This window comes from Budorcas taxicolor, chromosome 17 (assembly GCF_023091745.1).
Source record: "Budorcas taxicolor isolate Tak-1 chromosome 17, Takin1.1, whole genome shotgun sequence".
Classification (NCBI taxonomy): Eukaryota; Metazoa; Chordata; class Mammalia; order Artiodactyla; family Bovidae; genus Budorcas; species Budorcas taxicolor.
In genome coordinates this window covers 13,939,782-13,961,582 of record NC_068926.1, presented here as the reverse complement: position 1 = coordinate 13,961,582, position 21,801 = coordinate 13,939,782, and the positions used below count along the sequence as shown (strand labels likewise).

General features: G+C 38.3%; 1 protein-coding gene across 1 annotated transcript in view; it reads left to right on the top strand.

Annotated features, from left to right (window-relative positions):
* The window catches only part of HHIP (hedgehog interacting protein), a 108,920-nt gene extending 104,044 nt beyond the window's left edge, over positions 1 to 4,876 (top strand). The window contains exons 12-13 of the mRNA XM_052654847.1: positions 819 to 967; positions 4,683 to 4,876. Of these exons, the coding sequence (XP_052510807.1) occupies positions 819 to 967; positions 4,683 to 4,876 (343 nt within the window). The remainder of the gene's footprint in view (positions 1 to 818; positions 968 to 4,682) is intronic.
* Positions 4,877 to 21,801: the final 16,925 nt, after the last annotated feature.

Genomic DNA, 21,801 nt, shown 5'->3' with positions numbered 1-21,801 from the left:
TATTGCATAGAGAGTTTAAACTGTGAGTCCAGAAACACACATGTATTATTTATGTCCTTTCAAGACCAGTCATTCTGGGAAAAAGTATCTCAAAAGAAACATGAAAATGAAATAAAAAGCAATTTCAAAGCTTTTTAGGCTACAAGCACTCATTTTAATAACTGCCTTCAGCCCCCTAATATTGCCAAATATTCCTATTTTTTCTATTCCTAAAAACTTTTGGAGTCCTGCAGAAAAAAAAAGCTTTAACATATCCATACATCTTCATTTTTTAAATTGTAATTGCTAGAAATTCTTAGATGCCAAAAAATTGTGTGTGTGCTTAGTCGCTTCATTCGTGTCCCGCTGTTTGTGACCCCGTGCGCTGTAGCCCACCAGGCTCCTCTGTCCATGGGATTCTCCAGGCAAGAATACTGGAGTAGGTTGTCATTTCCTTCTCCAGGGCATCTTCCCCACCCAGAGATCAATCCCGTGTCTCTCACATCTGCACTGCAGGCAGATTCTCTACCGCTGAGCCACCAGGGAAGCCTCACCAAAATATTGGTGTAATGTAATTACATTTTTAATCAATGAATCTTGATCATGATAAAGTTTCTTAACCATGTTTAATGTGTTCCCTTTGGTTCAAAACTGGTTATTTTGTTTTCTCACGGATGTATGTTCTCTTAGAAAGTCGACGACCTTTCTGTCTGAGTGACTGAAAAGTAAAATTTCCATAGAAAGGAAGAGACATGCTTTGTAAGCTACAAAATTGGTCGATTTTATTCCAGTGCTGATTTTCAACCAAAATGCACTTTTGATTTTGTCTTTTGATGCAGACCTCTGATGCCTGAGGAATGCAGGGCCGTGGTCCAGCCCGCCCAGACCCTAACATCTGAGTGCTCCCGGCTCTGTCGGAATGGCTACTGCACTCCTACTGGAACGTGCTGCTGCAGTCCTGGCTGGGAAGGGGACTTCTGCAGAATCGGTTAGTATTTCTGTTGTCCCTGGGAAAGAGAGGGCATGGGACAAGCTCTAGGAACTCAAGACCTTAACGTTAGTTATTTTTTCTAGAATGATCGAATGTTCAAAGCTGTAGCCATTTACTGAAAAATAGAGCAACCATATGATCCAACATGCCATTTCTAAGTATTTATCCAAAGTAAGTGAAAAAAGGACTTCAAAGAGATATTTCTACTTGCACACCCATGTTTATAGCAACATTATTCACAGTAGCCAAAATATGGAAACAGTGTAAGTGACTGTCAATGGATAAAGAAGATGTTTTATATATACATATATATATATATATATATATACACATACACACACACACACACACATACATATGTGACTGTTATTCAGCCGTGTAGGAAATCTTGCCATTCTTGACGACACGGAGATAGACTTTGAGTACAGTATCTTAAGTGAAAAGGCCAGACAGTAGATAAATACTACATGATATCACGTATATGTGGAATTTGTTTTTTTAAACGTCACACTCATAAAAACAGAAAAGTGTTGGGGAAATAGGGAGAGGCTGATAAGAGGGTATGAACTTTTCAGCTATAACATGAAAAGGGGAAATTCCCCAGAGGTCCAGTGCTTAGGACTGCAAGCTTCCTGGGTGCCCAGGTTCGATCCCTGCTCCAGGAACTAAGATCCCACAAACCGAGAGATACAGTCCCCCCATGGAAAAAGGTGAATAAGATAAAACTGTAGCCATTTACAGTAACAGTAATGCTCCGCTTGTTTCTGAATTTATACATGAAGACTTTGCCATTTTCCTAATGTAAATAATTCATTTATGTAAGTTAGTTATAAAGACAATAGACTTCTCTCACAAAATCAAAAGTGAAAACAGCCCAACTGGATCATCCTTGGGGGCTTTCAGTCCCGGATTTGAGATTTCAGACCTGTAGACTCACTGGAAAAGACCTTGATGCTGGGAAAGATTGAAGACAGGAGGATAAGAGGGTGACAGAGGATGAGATGGTTGGATGGCATCATCGACTCCATGGACGTGAGTCTGAGCAGACTCCTGGAGATTAGTGAAGGACCAGGAAGCCTTGTGTGCTGCAGTCCATGGGGTCGCAAAGAATCAGACACAGCTGAGCGACTGAACACCACCACCAATGACCTGTGTGTGCAGAGTCCCTTTCTGAGCACCAGAAGTTTTCAGACACTCCATATAGGCCCTCCCTCGATTTGTTGCGTGCCTTCCTGCTGCAGTGCACTAAAATAGGGGATTCAGTTGGTGTTTTTATAGGAAAGGGGAAAATGCAGTTGTCTAGAGTCATTTTATGAGATTTTCTTCATTCTTTTTGCCGCTCCCTTGTCGACCATCAGCTAGGTGTACAGCCGCTCAGAGAGCAAAGGAGTTTCATCCCAGGGTTATTCTATCCTTTAACTTGTGACTTCCACAAATACACACAGTTGTCTTTAAATTCTACCTGTTGTGAAGACAGTTAGATTAATTTAGATACCTAGAGTTTAAGACGCATATGTTGAAAGAACATTTTCAATAACCAGGATATACGTGTTATTTACAAAAGATTTCAAACATTAAAGTCTCTCTTGCTGATAAAATTATAAGTCCCATGTTAATATTTAAAAGTATCGATCTTTCATGAAGGCCATCTCTCTTTATTCTAAACATGTATTTGTTTCAAAATACTATAGCCATACATTGCTTACTTTATATATTGTCAAAATAAAGTAGACAGTATTTAAAGTCACAATATCCATTTTAAGCTTAAATTACTTCAGCACTAATAATATTATGTGACTGATTGATACCATGGTTACATATCTAGGGAAAAGGTATCATAATTGAAACAACAGAAATAAAATAATTACATTATTTAAAACAAATATTCATATTCTATATTTTTTCATTAGTTGGCCAAAAAATGAGGATCAGTGTTTAAATGCAATAATATTCTAATTCCTGATGATATATCTTCCCCCTGCTTCCTCTGATGCTTGATAATATCTTTTCTCTCGACTTCTTTTACCTGATGTCCATTCTGTCTTATCCCTTACTTATATTTTGCTTATATTTGATTCTTAGGTCACCTCAAGTCATTGGATAAGAAAAATTTTTTGAGTGCCTGCTAGTAACAGTATGTTAAGCTGAGGGTAAACATAATTTTGAATATAGGTGGCTTCATATATATCATATATGATAATAATGTATAAGTGAAATAATAATATATGATATATGATAATATATGATATAAATGAAAATTTATATTTTCATAAAGTATTTTTTCATCTTTTCATTAAATCAGTTTAAATACTTTGAATATATAAGATTAAACCAGAATCATTTTATTAAAGTAATATATATTTTTGGGTATTTTTGACCCAACCAAGAACTTTATTCATATACTCACATAGTTTGCTCATCTCCCACAAATTTAAAAGACTATTGTAGTCTATTTTCTCCGTGTCGTTTCTTTCCCATATACCAGCCACAGACCCCCAGATTTTTATTATGCATTGGAAAAGGTCTGGAGAAGGAAATGGCAGTCCACTCCAGCACTCTCACCTGGAAAATCCCATGGACGGAGGAGCCTGATAGGCTACAGTCCATGGGGTCGCAAAGAGTCGGACACGACTGAGCAACTTCACTTGGAAAAGGTTAAAAGAACTGTCCCTGAGAAGTATAAGAATATGTATTCAAGGAATTTGATTCTATCTACAGTGGCTGCACACCCCAGATTCATCCTATCAGTAAGAAACTAAGTTATAGGCTCAATTTTATGTCTCCGCCTCATTTTAACAGTAAATCTTTACATTCCCTACCTATATTGTAGTGGTAAACATTCTTTTCTGAGGCAGTCCTGTGCTGGAGAGTACCCTGAAAAGGACTGCTCAAAATATCTTTCACTGGGCAACCTTACTACCCCCAAGAAAGGGCTTCAAGGTGTAATCAGAAATGAGATGTATACCGTGCACCCCCTGGGAACAAGGAAAGGGAAGAATCCAAGGGAATCCACATAATGGATCCTCCCTCCAACCAAAATAAAAAACTAACCATTTCTTGCTGTTACACTGTTGATGTTCCAGCCTCTGGGTCTTTCTCTCTGGCCACGGCCTTCCCACCTTGAGGTCTTAGCCAGGAGGAATGGAAACCAGAGGTACTTGGAAGACTTTCTGTTAGAGATGCCCTAGGGAAACGGAAGTTTTAAAGAACTGAAATTCTTGTTTCGATGTTGTTGTTCAGTCACTAAGTCATGTCCAACTCTTTGCGACCTGCATGGACTGCTTCACTCCAGGCTTCCCTGTCCTTTACTGTCTCCGAGAGCTTGGTCAAACTCATGTCCACCGAGTCGGTGATGCCATCCAACCATCTCGTCCTCTATTGTTCCCTTCTCCTCCTGCCTTCAATCTTTCCCAGCGTCAGGGTCCTTGTTTTACATAAAGTCAATTCTATAATGGATTGAAATTGTTTCCCATGATCTGGGTGATCCGCTTCTCTAGAATTATCTCCCACTGTATGCGGCATTCTGGCCCCCAAATAATTGGAAGTCCAAAATCTTCTTTCTTTGTATTTATTAGCTTTGGGGTCATTTTTAGGACTGCTCTTCTCTTTCCCTCCCTTCCCTTACTCATCAAATATTTATTGGCCTCATATTCAGTGCCGTTTCTGACCTACAGAATGGAAAATGATTGTATTGCTCTTTTTTTTCTTCCAGCAAAATGTGAGCCAGCGTGTTGCCACGGTGGTGTCTGTGTTAGACCCAACAAGTGCCTCTGTAAAAAAGGATATCTTGGTGCTCAGTGTGAACAAGTGGACAGAAACCTCCGCAGAGTGACCAGGGCAGGTATTCTTGATCAGATCATTGACATGACATCTTATTTGCTGGATCTAACAAGTTACATTGTATAGTTTCTGGGACTGTTTGACTATTCCTTTCCAGTGGGCATTTATTTTTTTATCCTGTCATTAAAAAGAACAACTGTTATCTTGCTATACACTCCTGTGATTTCATTTTCTTTGATTAATTTAAAAGTCATTTCCAGAAATGTGCAGGTCATGTGTGTATATTGGCATGTTTGTTCACATATGCACATATACACACACTCAAAACCCCTATGCATGTGGTTGCATAACAGATGGGTTTTAAAAATATGTATTTCCTTGTGTGGAGTAATTTCCCCGGAAATTCCATTGTAAATTGGTAACGGCGTTTTTATGTCACCAGAAGAGATTATTTGACTTTCCAGGAATTTTCTGTCTGTAATCACTGAAGTCTACTTCAATGGAGTTTTAAAACATTACTGTGCAATCTGATGGATTGAATTTTAAAAGGCCATATTTTTATATTAATATTAAAGGACTGTAATATGAGAGAATGTTTCAGCCCTGATTAATTTCTAAGTGGGCAATGGTATAAAATTGTAATCTGCATTTTTATCAATGTATCCAATTATAGAATGTTAACGCACTTACCTTTTTATTGGCAGAGAAATCTGGTTACTCTAGCTTAATTTCAAGATAGTTTTCAAGTGTGTTCTAATTAAATCATAACAGCATATTCTAAAACCAATCTTCCTAAAAGGTCTGCTTCTATTGTATAGTTTATTTAACAATAGGCACTGGGTTTGTGTTACATATTTATATTTTTTATTTTATTTTTATAATATAGACATCACCTAGATGAAACACCTTTACCCTGTCCTGTAAAATACTAAAGTTACATTTTTCACCAACTTAATTGGAAAGAAGGGGAGTGAGAAAGCAAACAGTCTTTAATGTGCTGTGGATCTAATCTAGCAATGTATCCTTGTGCCAACATGTAATCATTAACGACGGATGAAAAAGCAAGAAAACAGCCACTCATTATAAAATTCCAGCATTAAACATTCGTAAAATGCTTTTCACCATAGCAAGCCTGTCAGAGTATATGTGATTAGAATGTTGTGGGTTTCACACTGAGTCAAACCTCACTGGAAAAAGAGTTCACTCGTTTTGAACAAATCTTGCCTATGTAAGCTGTCACTTGTACGAATTTTTAATATGTTCATTCTTGCCAAATATGACTTTTAATGTGTACATTCCTTCAGAACTCAATGAAAATCCTCTCTGGTTCACGTATGAATAAATATCCTGTAAATGTTCTTTGGGGTTTTTCAAGAAATGCCATGTTCTAACTTAAACTGCAGAAACTCAGGTAGACGCTTCTCTTCGTGGTTTTTGAAGTCAGCCTGCCATGTTTGGATTATAAAGAATTATCAGGGCATTTTGCACCACTGAAGAAACATCGACTCATGACACATGGGCCCCACTTTCAGTTGCCCTTCTTTAACATCTGTTCCTCCAGAGTCTAAATTGTAGAGCAGGGCAGATTATACAACACAGATTGACTTCCCAAACCTACTCCTTACCTTTAAGAACAGGAGTGTCAATTTAAAAAATAAACAAAAGCTTGCAACTCATATTTGTTTATTGTTGGAAAGCGAGAGATTTGCAATGAAAGCACAGTGAGAAACCACCAAGTAGAAAGTTTGGTTAAGTACCCTGTTCTTGTCTGCCATATATGATTGCTTAAGTTTCAAGTGACCTCATGCCCAATGGAAATAGGTTGACAAGTCTTGGTTCAGTGCTTAGTGAACAATAGCCTGCATTAAAAAGTGCATGCATAATTTTGCACAATTTAGATTTCAATGGACAGTCTATTCAAAGACATCTCAGGATTAAATGAGCATGGAGACCAAATTGCCCTCTTACCCCAGAAAAGGGGTGGTCCCTTCTAGTCACACGAACACTTCATTGGCCCAGCAGTGTGGCAAATCTCGGAGTGAACCCCGCCGTAGCCCGCATCTGTAGGTTAATAGCAGTCTTTTGTCCCTGTGGCTTTCTCTTCATAGCCCTTTTACTGAATTCCATCACAGAAAGTTTTACAATTAAAAAAAAATGTCCTGACAACCATTTTTGTAAATGGACCCTACCATCTCCTCATCTCTTATTCAACGTGGGTGACATTCACAAAATGTGAGCTTCTTGTGAGGGAGCCAGCTGTCTAAACGTGTCAAATCGTGCAGTTTTATTACACATTCTCCTGTTCATAGTTTCACTGAAAACAATAAGGATACTGCCATATATTCAGCCAAATTAAAAAAAAAAAAAAAACACAAAACAGCATTTTTTCTGACATCTTGAATCTTTCCGTCTTTTCCGAAAGAAACTTTATAAAAGAAGAGATGTTCTATTGCCCGTTAGTTCTCCTATTGAAAAATATCTAGATTAAATTGACCAGACCCAGCTTTTTTTTAGTCATTTCCCAAGTGAAAGAGTTTCAAATGACTTAGAAAAACGTATGTACCCCAGGTATCATTGCCTTTTCTATGGGGAGTCATTAGAATAAAAGATCAAAATTTTCTAAAAAGAAAACAGATCCACTGACATTAAACCCCAGCAAAGACAGTCATTGGAATCATTTCTTTCTGTTCCTAGGAAAGAAGTAAATAGCAAAGGCAGATTAAGACCTATATATTTTAAACTAAGTGATCATTTCAAAAAACACTTTTGACCTTTCTTTTCAAGTAGATTTTAAATAGATATGTGACTGAGAATGATCTTAAATAATTCGTGATGAGAGGCAAGTAGGAATTGGTTAAAAAGTATGAGCTAGGGAAAAATAATTGTTTCATCACATGAATGGCAATATCTACTCAGTAAAAAAGCACATAATCAAAATGAAAGAAAATGTCCTCTGTATGAAATAGATATGGGCGATAAAGATACAATAAACATAAAAATGTAAATTATTATTCCTTTTTTTCCATTCTAGAGCTTAAGCTTTGGGGATCAATTTAATGTAAAGTGCTATGATAGTGGTTATAAAGAGTTGGGGCAAATATTTTCTGCCACTGCTTCTAACAAACTCTCGTTCTGGTTGATAGAACTTCGTTTCCTTGCTAGTTATTTGAGGTAATAAGAAGACAAATGAGTTTACACATCATTAAAGTGCAAAGAAAGGAAGATTTAAGAAACTTGAATAATGATAAAAAGGGCTTCCATTTATAGCTTTCTTTTTGGAATTTCCCTTCAATATGACTATTGTAAAATATATCTTTTATTTTATCATAAAGAATACTCAGAAGTTTTCTCAGATTAATGACTATCTCCTAAAGAACAGCAAAGAAACCTACACATACTACTTAAATAGAAAGCCATTCTCCTTTTCATTTGTATATTTAAGAGTAAGCACTTCTCTATTTATTTATTTGAAAATAATTACATAATAATGTACTAACAATTTTTAACAATTTCGTAATATTGTTTTTATCTCCAAATCATAAACTAAAAAGAAATCTACTAGGTTTAGGATCTTAGGTTGGATGCTGCATCTAGGGTCTTTCAAATTACACGTTAATTTAAACTGTATTAGTTTCTTTTAGTTTTGAAACATAAAAACTAAGACTAAATTTTTAAGAGGAAAAATAAGGTATATTATAGGCATTTATATTTGGCTGCTCAATAAATTAAAGTTTCTGAGCATCTCTATAGAATGTTACCTATGATATCTTTCTCTCTCTTTTTTCTTCCCCCACCGCCATACATCCCTTTTCTTGTTAACCTCTCTCATCTCTGTTTCTATTGGTTTTGACTAAACAGACATGTCTTCAGGACACTAACAAAGATATCTTAGAGCAGGTTGCTATTGATTTTGCCTGAAAAATTCCTCTCCTAGTACCACATTTGTTCAAACTCTAAATCATAAAGAACAGTAGACAGTTATAAACACAGTACACTGACCTATTGCAGTCATTGAAAGAAGTGACAAAAAGTGTACATGACTCCCAGCCTAGATGCCCCAGCTCAGCGGGGGTTCCATCTTAGATGCTAGAAAGAATGTCCCCAGTCCAACAGTGTGAGTTAACAATAAGGAAAGATAGAGACTATTTCCTTTTCAAACAACAACCATCTCTATGGATGGTTGAATAATCTTAAGCAAGACTATCCCAAATCTATGAGGAAAAAATTAAATAGTCCCTCAGTGGAGACTTCAGAATCTTTTGACCCCACCCTTGGAATGAAACATGAACTTGGAAAGAACTCAGACCAAAGTTCCATGCCTTGAAAATGTACCCATTTCTTTATTATCTCCAAGAAATTAGTGGGCCTGTTATGACTATAGAAAATACCTCTAGAAAGTTTCTCATTAGAATATCCTAGATAAATATATTCTATCTTACCTTCTTTCTCTTTATCACACAAACACAAATTAGTCATACCTCTTATAATTAGTATGATACAGAGAAGGTGAGAAATCTAATAATAGAAGCATTTTGATATTAAAAATATTAAAAACATGACCATAAAACCTGCTGGACATTAATCCTAACCAGTTGCAACACTTCTTCCTCTTAATAGCCACTCATAAGTTTTGAAAATTGTCTTAAAATAACTGTTTTGGGGAGTACAGTGTATCAGGAGAGCATGAAAAAGTATTGTGCTATTTTCTTCTCAATCATAGTGATTATTTCCCTAGTGACTATGAAGAGATTTACTTATTTATCAGATGAGCTCTTTTGATTCTTCATTAAATGTGAGCCCAAGATACACCCAAAAAAAAGATACATTCCTTGTTTTGTATAGGTCATCTACAAGTTGATTGAAAGCAATAAAAAATAATGATCCCTTCTATTAACATAAAGCCTAAGCTTAAAACTTGTCACTGCTTTTAACAACAACAAAAAAAATGATGCCAACTCAATATGAGTTCTCATGTACATCACAGAGTCAAACATCACATTTTAGTCAAGGTATCTTTTTGCATACATAGATTTTATATTACTTATACACAAGCAAATTAATATAAATGTTTGGTCAGTTATTTCAATTGACTATAATCTTTCAAGTTAAAAAATTTTTAACTTAAAAAGAGTTTTAACACAAGATAAAAAAAAAATATTAACAGAGATAGGAAAATCATAATGGCTAAATAGAAAATAAGCTTTGTCTTCACAGTTAGAAACTAACTCTTGTATGTTTCCCGTTGCACTAAAAAATAACTAGCCAAGAGTTTCCATTCACATGAACAATGTGTGATCAGATTTGGTACAGTCTATGCCCAAAAGTGTGTTGGGTATTTCTTCACCTTATGTTTTTAAAATCAGAAACATGATTTTCATAGAATAAATTAGGAGTTTATGTATAGTAGAACTTAATACTATTAACACATTAATACATTCCATTCATAATACTATTATTGAGAAATCAAACTGACAACCTTATATCAGCTATTTCCCACATCTCATTCAATTCATAGGGCATTTTTGGACTTGCATTTCACCAAGAACTATGGAGTAACAAGATAAATGATACTGAGGTTCTATGAGATTTTTGGAGTTCATTCCCTAGGACATGCTAAAGAAGTCTATCTAAAAGAAACCCAGCTAAAAAAAATTTAAAAATTTATCAAATCATTATAATTAATAAGCATAAAAGAAATTGGTAAAGAAACCATGTCTTTCCTGGCTTTATCTGTGATTCTTTTGTCCAGTTTTAAAGAATGGTTAGCTTTATCTTTTAACTTTAGAATGGCTAAAGTGTTCTAAGTTTTGGCTTTCCTAGCTGTTCATTTTCCTTTAGATTTTTGACAATTAAGGCAATTTGTCCATAACCTTACTCACAGAAGATACTTTGCCTGGATTTCTGTTAATAAGAGGCAGAAGACTGTGGGAACAAGTAACAAAAGCAGGTACACATTTAAGAAAGCAAGTTAATATATGTACTAGTTGTTTTCTATAAATGTTCTTTGGAAAAGTAACACGCACAGTCATCGGCTTAGATAATCCTTCTATATTTGCATTAATTTGACTTAACTTTACCAAGTTATTATTAGTTCTTTTTGATTGATCTTCTATTATTCAGCCATCCATCCATTCATTAATTTAACAAAGATTTATTGAAGTGCCCAGCACAGTTTATGTACTATAGAAAAGGCAAGGATGTCTATAATGGGAGAGTGTAAGCCCAATGGGTGCATTTGAAGCAGAAGACAGTAATTGCACCCAACTGCTCTAATTCAGTTCAACATCAAAATCCAGCAGTAATAGTACAGATGGCCTAAAATACATCTGTGTGTATCTGTATGTGTGCACACACCCATGTATATATATTTATCTATCTGTACAAACACTACATATGTATACACACTATCTATGTAATATATAATATATGTATAATGCATATAAATTCTAACAAGTGTATTTGTGTTATCTTTAAAATAGAACAATTGTATCTTGAAGTGATAAATGCAGAGAATTGGTTTTTATTGTTGATCTGTGGATTTAATGATTTTTAGGTGAAAAGGATGTTTAAGTGTATAATTTCTTTTCTTAATTTAATATATTTATGTAAATGCATGCCTGAAATTTGGTTAGATTGGCTGTGTTTTGTGTCCTTTAACATGATCAAATGTATTAAACTTTATCTTATGATCTAATGTACATGTGCGATTTTAAAATTATTTTTTATTTTAGAATTTTTAAAGCTTTTCTTAAGTATCCATATTGAGTACATAAACACTAATTTTTAAATATTCTATACTCAAACTACTTGTTCAAACTATTCTTGTTTTTTTTCACTTTTCATGTTCTATTTTCAAAATTTTACTCCCCAAAATATATGGCAATGTTAAGGGTCAGTTTCATTGGGTACAAATATTGACTTAAATTTATAAGTTGTAAATGACTTAGATCTGATCTTTTCAAAAAAGTAAAAAATTAATAAGTGAAGAATCCAAAAGAGCAGTCAAGAGTCCTGAGAGAAAGAAGCACGTAGAAGAGGAGAGATGTGGAAAAAAGGCGATTGCAGATACCGTAAAACCTCGTTGACCTGGCCATTTGGTTTCCAGCCAGTTGTATCAAGAGTATTTGTACAAGGTCAGCTGTGCTATTTTGAACATGAATTTTAAATCTGCCAATATTCTTTAGAAGAGCAAAATGCTTTCATCTCGATCTCCTTTCTTCCTAAACAAATACATCCCTGACTGGCAGGTAAAGCTATTTCCCTAGAAGAGAAGATTGTTCTGAGAACAAAATGTGTTACAGGTGCTTATTCCCAGACAGAGTCCTCGAACTCAGGTTACTCTCCAGAAGTGTGAAGTTAGGCAAAGAAACTCCATGAAAAGCATCCCTTAGCTCATTCCTCAGGGGCCCATGCATGCTAAGTCACTTTGATTGTGTCCAGCTCTTTGTGACCCCACGGACTGTAGCCTACCAGGCTCCTCTGTCCATGGGCTTTCCCAGGCAAGAATACTGGAGTGGGTTGCCATGCCCTCCTCCAGGGGATCTTCCCGACCCGGGGTTTGAACCTGCATCTCTATGTCTCCTGCATTGGCAGGCGGTTCTTTACCACGAACTCCACCTGGGAAGCCCCCTCAATGGCCCAGGAAGCTCAGAAGGTCTCTTTCCCTCTAGCCACTGCCCTTCCAGTTTTGAGACTCTGTCCCTGAGGTTTAGCCCTTAATCATAATCTGTTTTCTGCACATGCCTGGTCTCTCCAACCAGATTATAAATCTCCCAAGGATATATCTTCTATTTAGAATCCCTGACAGATCTAGAGCAGCTCCTGCCTACTTGCCATGAGGAAGATAATAATAATAGGTACATAACAGCCTAAAGATGGAAGTGGTTCTTTTCCTGATGCTAACCATATCTCTGGGTTTCTTCATGTCCCTTGATTGCCTTCTCCTCTGCCATCAACAGTGTCATTAATTCCCTGCATCAAATTCCCTTGGTCATAAATATACTAGGAGCAGTTTCTGTTTTCCTTTTTTAGACCCTGATCCAGTGGTGAAGACTTCGCGCTACCAATGCAGGGGGACTCAGGTTTGATCCCTGCTCAGGGAACTAAGGTCCCACATGTTGTGCAACATGGCCAAAAGATGGAAAATAAATACATGATACACATGTTAGTAAGAGTGACTTAGACACAGATGAGAAAAGAGATCACAGGTGGCATTACAAAGGAACATGATGCGATCTCCTTTAGGAGAATACCTTAAGAAACCATTGCCTAGAGTCCCAGCATGATCACAGCAACATACAATCAGAGGGATCCTACCTTCAAAGTAAGAGATCCTTACTTACCACCTAAGTAATTGCAGGGTTATGTGCGGAAATGGAAAAGGCCATTGTTCCCCTAGTTGTCACTAAGAGATCTCATAGCTCACCTTTGTACTATTAAACCTATCAGCTTCCAATTTGTCCAGGAGTTGGACGACTAATATGAGAGAGAGTTCTCTGAACTTGCTTCTTTACAGTCATGTTTTTTCTTTTTTTGAATTTCATTTTAGACTAATGTATTAATTCCAATGGAAGTATAGCTTAAAATAGCAACTACACAATCTCATCAGAAAAAAAATACATTTTTTCCCCTATTTGAAGGTCTGAAAGGGTCTCTGGAGATTAAATTCTACCAGCATTTAAAGAAATGAAAGGATCAAAGGAAGAAGAATAATTTAGATACAATATTTCTTTGATATTTTCATAATTTGATTTATGCTTGATTTCTCGATGATAGTTTCTATGATTAAAACAATTTAAAAGGGGGAAAGTAGGGGACTGGGAGAGGGGGAGAGAAGCCTGAGTAGCACTTGACTATAAAACTCATTCTTCTTGGGATTATGCCCACATCAGAAACTGCTTGAGCTCACTTTTGTAATTTAATAAGACGTCATCAGATATTTGATGACATCTTTGACATATTTATAGCCTTATAATTAAAACTACTTGATGCAAAATCCATGTGCTTCATGTAAAGCAATTTAGATTATCATAGACACTGTTCTGTGATCTACAGCTTCCAAAAGTGTATGCTGGGTGTGCTGGCAGGAATTCCCGGCTTCGGCTGTGAGATGGGGTTCCCAGGTTTGTATTTCCAACTAATCAGCCAAGTAATGCTGGGTAAGTCACTCACTGCCTTAGGACTCAGTTTCCTTATGGAAAACTTGTCTCTTGATAGACAAGTTCCTATCAGCTCTAACAGGGATTATCATTAGACATTCCTAATCCCAGGATCCATGTGAATTGCAGGTTAGAAATTGCGCATCTTAGATAGTTTATTAACTACTCCACTGCATTTTGTGGCAGCTAAATGACTAGAAAAGACACTCAGTTTTTTCCCAGTCTTCCAGCCACTTCTACCCTCTATGGTTCTTTGTTGCTTTCGCTGGGTTCTCTGAATCACTTTTTCCTGTTCCTCCCATCCTGGCATGATTTACTCTTGAATAATCCTTTCATGTCTCCTGCAGCTCTCTCTCTTCTGATTTCTAAAGCACTCTGATCTGCTTTCCAGGTGGCACTAGTGATAAAGAACCCTCCTGCCAATGCAGGAGATGTAGGAGACCCAGGTTCGATCCCTGGGTTGGGAAGATCTCCTGGAGAAGGGAATGGCAAACCACTCCAGTATTCTTGCCTGAAGAATCCCATGGACAGAGGAGTCTGGCGGGCTACAGTCCATGGGGCTGCAAAGAGTCGGACACAACTGAGTGACTGCCACACACACTGGTATGTGGCCACCATTTTCTTCTTGCTGAAGAACCCACTGTCACAAGGAGGCTGCCACTCCTTCCAGGGCCCTCGATGACTAGTTTTGCTCCTGTTAGAAACGTAATGATCTCTTCCAGGAACTGTGTTCCCAAGAGCACTGCTGTAGGCACCCTACCTGATTGATAGATACCATATTCTGAGCAGATACAACAGTATAAATGCCTGAAACATCATCTTAAAAGGTGGACAAGTCATGGTACAGAAGAAAGAGTGACCATTTAGTGTCTACTAGGGTTGCCCTTACAAATTTGTGGCTTAATCACCAAAAGTTTTTATTATCTCATAATTCTAGAGACTAGAAGCCTGAAATCAAGGTACTGGTTCCTCAGAGAGGGCTGGGAGGGAAGGTTTTGTTCCCTCTCCTTGGCTTGTAGACAGACACCTTGGGTCTTATACAAATTCCCCCCCCTTTTTTTTTATAAGCACACAAGTCCTATTGGATTAGGACTCACTCTGATGACCTCATTTTAACTTGATTACCTCTGTAAAGGCCCTAACTTCAAATAAGAATACTTTCTGAAGTATAGGAGCTTAGGACTCCAGCACAGGCATTTTGAAAGGAGACATGATTCAGTTTATAACACCTTGCCCCAGAAATGGCATCAGAAGTACTGATGTCTTATCTTCGGTGTCTAAAGCAATGTTTCACAAACTTTAGCGTGCCTCTAGTTTTCTGGGGACACAGAGTCTGGGGGTGCCTGAGATTCTGTACCTCTAACAAACTCCCAAGTGATGCTAATGCTGGTTCCTGGACCACATTTTGAAGCACAAGGATCTAGAGGATGGTTTCAAGGGCAGAATGTGCTGTTCATCTCCGACTTTTAACGACCCCATGAGCTGTAGCCCACCAGGCTCCTCTGTCCATGGGATTCACCAGGCAAGAATACTGGAGTGGGTTACCATTTCCTTCTCCAAGGACAGAATAGTAATAATGCAAAAACTTGGTGGGAAAATGGCTTTCTGTCACCAAAACGGAAACAGTCATATGTCCTGTATCTTTATTCCAGGCTTGAGTTAGTTGAGTAGAATATACACACAACACAGGGTACACATTTGTACCTGGCAGTCAGGTATCCCCCGTCATGCGAGAGCCATTGTTGCTGTTGTTACTATAGCCAATGTGATTTTCAGCAACAGTATCATAATGACACAAACAAGCACAATATTTTTATGTACTTTGCAATTCATCAATCTGTTCAAAATAAATTGGGTTATAAAAGCAATACGCACCATAAATAAAGTATACGCTAGTTTTAAGCTCTGTCAATCATGCCAAGATGGTATGCAGTCATCACAAAACTGTGGACGATTTCTGTCAAGAGAAAACATTTAAAAAGGAAAATATCACTGTGAGCAGATAGATTTAAGTGAAGGTATAACCACTGACAAAATAGAAAACAAATTCTATGTTGTGTTGAATTTTCATAGCTGATGTTTTGTACCTGTATCTTAAAGCCAAGATATAATCATATTGCTTAGAGTTGCAAACATGTCTAGAATTCTGTCCCAAATACCTTGGATGTACCTTTTGATGCTGTTTGCTAATGAATAATACTTACCGCCTGATTCAGACATTTATGTAATTTGACAGCAAGGCTCCTCAATGGAACTTCCTGTGATAGAAATGTACCATATGTGCACTGTCCAATATGGTAGTCATGAGCTACATTTGGCCCTCAAGCACTTGAAATGGGGCTGGTATGAATGTTTAATTTTATTTGTTGCTGTTGAGTCTCTAAGATGTGTCCAACTCTTTGCAATTCCATGGACTGCAGCACGCCAGGCTCCCCTGTCCTTCACCATCTGCCAGAGTTTGCTCAAGCTCATGTCCATTGAGTTGGTGATGCTATCTAACCATCTCATCCTCTGCCACCTCCTTCTTTTGCCTTCAATCTTGCCCAGCATCAGGGTCTTAATTTTAATTAAATTTAAATTTCAGTTGCCATTATAAAAGTAAGGTGTCCTTTTATATTGGCTACTTTAAAAACCAGAGCTAAAGGCAATTCAGAGAGTTCAGTTAAAACATTTCAGTGATGTGTTTGTGTGATTATCCTTTATACATAATTTACACTGAAATGTTTCACATTCCCTTTAGCTTTGTTCTGTTTTGACCCTGTAGCTTATTCCAAATAGTACACTGTATATACTCTTTGCTCTGAAATTTTTTACACTGTCCTTTGACCAAAACCAATAAAGTTCTTAACTCTAGGTAGAGTTATATAGTACAGTCAGAATCAATCTCATGCATATGTGGAAACTACCCTCTGTGATTGTGTGTATGCACATCTCTTGAGTGTAAACAAGTGAAGCAGTGAGATTTCCCTGGTAGTTGAGTGGTTAAAACTCTGTGCTTCCACTGCAGGGGCCACAGGTTCGATCCCTAGTCTGGGAACTAAGATCCTGCATGCTGCGTGGTACAGCCCCAAATTTTTTTAATGGAAAAAAAAAAAAAAGTGAAGAAGTAGCACTAGACAGATAGAATTTTTGGTGGAGAGAAGTGCTGGTTGACACTTCTCATGTGCCAAACTGCCCTCTGTATGAGAGAAGGTACAATCAGGAGGAACTGGGGGCGTAGAGAACCACCATGTGCCTTAATATTTAGTTCCAGAAAATTCTCCTGGAAGAGAATAAGCTAAAAGAAACAATATTTGGTGAGAGGAAATCAAATCCATCAAGCTGATCTATAAGATTCAGCTCTGACAATTTGACCGCAACAAGACACCACCAGGAGGGGTAAGTGACAAGGTGCAACCAATGGGAGTGCCAGAGGTCCAGAGAGAGTGAGGAAATGCTCTCTCCCTAAGTACAAGGGGACACAAAAGGCAGAAATTAGCAGTGATTCAGCTGCACTAAGTGGAAGTAGGGGGAGGGGCAGGTAACGGTAATAATATCTAACACTTAACACAGGGCTGTGTTCCAGATGCCTCTTTCTAAATATTGTCCCAAACTGTGAAGAGTCCAAGATTTCTTGTTTTAAATTTCGGTTTCATATTGGAGTGTAGTTGATTAGCTGTTACTATACAAGCATCTTTGATAAGATAGTTTAGAACATTCTGCTAGGACTGCAGAGATCAAACTAGTCAATCCTAAAGGAAATCCGAATATTCATTGGAAGGACTGATGCTAAAGCTCCAACACTTTGGCCATTTGATGCGAAGAGCTGACTCATTGGAAAAGACCCTGATGCTGGGAAGGATTGAGGCAGGAGGAAAAGGGGGCGACAGAGGATGAGATGATTGGATGGCCTCATCGACTCAATGGACATGAGTTTGAGCAAACTCTGGGAGATAGTGAAGGACAGGGAAGCTGGGCATGCTGCAGTCCATGGGATCGCAAAGAGTCTGACACAACTTAGTCTACAAAACAACAAAATTCTGCTTATCAGAAGTGCAGAAACATACAAGGCCTATGGAGACTTGTCACCCAATGAGCACTTAACATATATTGACTCATCAACCTTCTAAACCATGTGAGGTAGGTACTGTTATACCATTTTACAAGCGAAATGGAAACCTACAGAGTTCTCACAGCTTTGAGTGGTAGAATAAGGATTTGAACTCAACAAACGGCTCTGGAGCCGCAGGGTCCAACCGAAAGGTTATGTGAGCCACATGCATCATCGAAAATGTTCTAGTGGCCACATTAAAAAAGTAAAAAGAAACAGGTGAAAATAATTTTAGTAATATATTTTATGTAGTTCCACATACCCAGAATATGATCATTTCAACATGTAACTGATATATGAATTATTGTTGTTTATTAATGAAACTTTAATAAATACATTCCTTTTTTTATATAGAGTCCTTGAAAACCAGTGTGTATGCTACACTTACGGCACATCTTCATTCAGACACAGAATTTTTAAATCTTTTTTCTATTTTTACTGGAAGAATAGTTAATTAACAACATTGTGTTAGCTTCATGTGTACAGCAAAATCATTCAGTTTGTGGCTCAGACAGTAAAGAATCTGCCTGACATGTGGGAGAACCGAGTTCAATCCCTGGGTTGGGAAGATCCCCTGGAGAAGGAAATGGCAACCCACTCCAGTATTCTTGCCTGCGAAATCCCATAGACAGAGGAGCCTGGCAGGCTACAGCCTATGGGGTCGCAAAGAGTCAGGCTAAATGCCTAATACTTACATATACATTTTATATATAGAGACCCAAAAATTTTAATGAAAAAACTTGACAATCGAAAAAGTAGAGTCACACCCCCAAGCTATTCCAAACAGTTTAAAGCTTTCCAATAATCAACTATCAGAGTTTAAAAGTCAACTAGTTAGAATGAAACACATTAAATATCCATTTTTTTCCATCATACCAGCCACATTTCAAGGGCTCTTAACCATCTCTAGCCAGTGGCTTCTGTTTTGGACAGAATAAAGCCTGTGCAATAACCTTTGGGCTCTCCTGCCTCACAAAAAGTGCATTAAAAATGTAGAGAATTTTCCTTAATCCCTTGCTCTTCTATTTTAATTGTTTAAAGGGATCGCCACTGGTTGCTGTGATGCCTGACCTGAAGGGCTGCTGGGAAGAGTAAGGAGGAGCCAGTTCAGGGTGCAGGGTCAGAGCTCAGGCTCATGGTCGGAAGGACCTTGCCTGATCCCTGCTCTATCGCTTCCTGTCGCTTCTCCGTGGTGTGAGCATCAGTGTATTTCCCTACCTCCCGAACCCCAGTTTCTTCAATTTTTTTTTCTTTAGCTGCATGGCATGTGGGATCTTAATTCCCTGATCAGGGATTGAACCCACGCTGCTTGTATTGCAGCACAGAATCTTAACCAGTGGACCACCAGGGAAGTGCTCCAATTTCTTCATCTTTAAAGTACATCAAGAATAGTACCTCTAAGGATTCAAAGAAGCCTTCATGTAAGTGCCCCAGCACGATGCTTGGCACATAGCTCATGCTAGGTGTCAGTTACTATTTGGTAACTGGACTAAATTTCATACAAGAGATTCAAAAAGAAAAGGTTTAATTTTTGCATCATGTCAAGATGCCCTTTTGCTTCCTGGAGAGAGACCCTGCTCACTTAGCCATGCAGCCCAATGTCCCCCTCTAGTGCCCAAAACCTTGAACAGCAGGCATCACCAAGGCGAACCACCAGAACATCAAACCTCCAAAAGGAGGCGCTCATTTCTCCAACCTCAGATGCTGTGTCTAAGGAGTACCCTGTCTTTCAGGCCAGTGCTTCTCACACCTTAATATCCTTTCTTACCAGGTGTCTGGGGAATCTTGGGAAAATCAATTTGTGGTTCATTAAGTATGAAGTGGAGCCCGACAGTCTGCTCTGCTAATCAGCTCCCAGGTCATTCCAATGTTGCCACAGATCGCTCTCTAACTATTAGGAAATTTTATTTATCTGTCCAACTCCTTCCAGAAGGGACCTCAAACTGTTAGACTAAGGAATTACAGGGTTAAGCTAAACGTTGCCTTCTTTTTCTAGTGGACATGAGTAAGAGGAAAAGCCCTAAGTGGGTACTGAAGTTGAAATATATGTAAATTTGAAGGATGCCCTCAAAGAGAGCAACAGCATTCTCTCAGGAAGAACCTCGGCCATAGGATATGGGGCAGATGGGCCAAGACAGTCATTCTGATATCCCTTTGACCTCAGAATGTAACTCAAGGTCATATGCTAGTCTAACTGGACATCTGTGAATCAACAATGACTATGTAAATTAACCAGGCTTTCCAGGTAGCACTAGTGCTAAGAAATCAGCAGCCAATGCAGGAGATGCAAGAGACATGGGTTCAGTCCCTGAGTTGGGAAGATCCTCTGGAGGAGGGCATGAAAACCCACTCCAGTACTCAGGCCTGGAGAACCCCATGGACAGAGGAGTCTGGTGGGCTACTGTCCCAGGGTTGCAAAGAATTTTGCACAATTTAGCAACTCAGCATGTAAATTAATCTGCACTCATAGTTCAAGGGCCAAGATAATTTGGACTGGATAATGACACAGTGATGGGGTTGCAGGGCCAGCAGTGAAAACTGAGTCTGAATCTCAGAAGTCACTGACCAGTGTTCTTTCATTCAACAGACACCAGAAGGCTAACATTTGCAAGAAGTCATCGTCTCTATGTAGATCATCGGAGAAGGCAATGGCACCCCACTCCAGTACTCTCGCCTGGAAAGTCCCATGGACGGAGGTGCCTGGTGGGCTGCAGTCCATGGGGTCGCTGAGGGTCGGACACAACTGAGCGACTTCACTTTCACTTTTCACTTTCATACATTGGAGAAGGAAATGGAACCCACTTCAGTGTTCTTGCCTGGAGAATCCCAGGGACACAGGAGCCTGGTGGGCTGCCGTTTATGGGGTCGCACAGAGTCGGACACGACTGAAGTGACTTAGCAGCAGCAGCAGCAGGTAGATCATATTTGATAAAATGGACACAAGGATAACGATAACTACCACAGTTTTGCCAACGTCAAATGAGATGACATAGTGAAAGTGCTATGTGTGAAAATGGTGTTTCAAGGATGCAAAATCAATTTACTGGCAGTCTAATAGACCAGGCTGACCAGCTATCTCTTTGGCATAACAGACCATGTCATTGTCTCAATAGTAAACAGAAAGGGGGAAAGAGGGCTTGGAGTTTATTGCAATTTGCCTATCCAGATTTCTTTTTTTTTTTTTAAGATTTTTTTTTTAAATGTGAACCATTTTTAAAGTCAACTGAATTTGTTACAATATTGCTTCTGGTTTAGGTTTTGGTGTTTTGGCTGCCAGGCATGTGGGATCTTAGCTCCCTGACCAGGGATCAAACCTCATTCCGTACATTGGGAAGCAAAGTCTCAACCACTGTAGTGCCAGGAAAGTCTTGTCTATCCTTTAAAAAAAAAAAACTGATTAAGATTACAATGACCTAATCACTCCAGATTTCTAGGTATTTGGGTTGCCTCCCACAACGTGACTCCCAAGTTAATAATAATATTTATTTTCATCTTATTTCCAAACATTTATTTCTGATGATGAGTTTCATACACTACAGTGAAAGCATGTTTTGTTGGTAAGTTTGCTCATTATCTAGCTGGACTCACGACGTTACCAACTTTGGTAAAAAGAGAGTTCACAGGGTTTTTCAAAGGCATGCTGACTACAACACAGCCATTGTGGAGGGCCTATGCATTTCCCTCACAATGCAAATGGAACATCATTCTGGACATGGACTTGTATTTATTACCTACTTTCCACCCCTACCTCATCATGGATGCATGTGAAGACTGGCCTCTATACTCTTGTCTTTTTCTCTTTT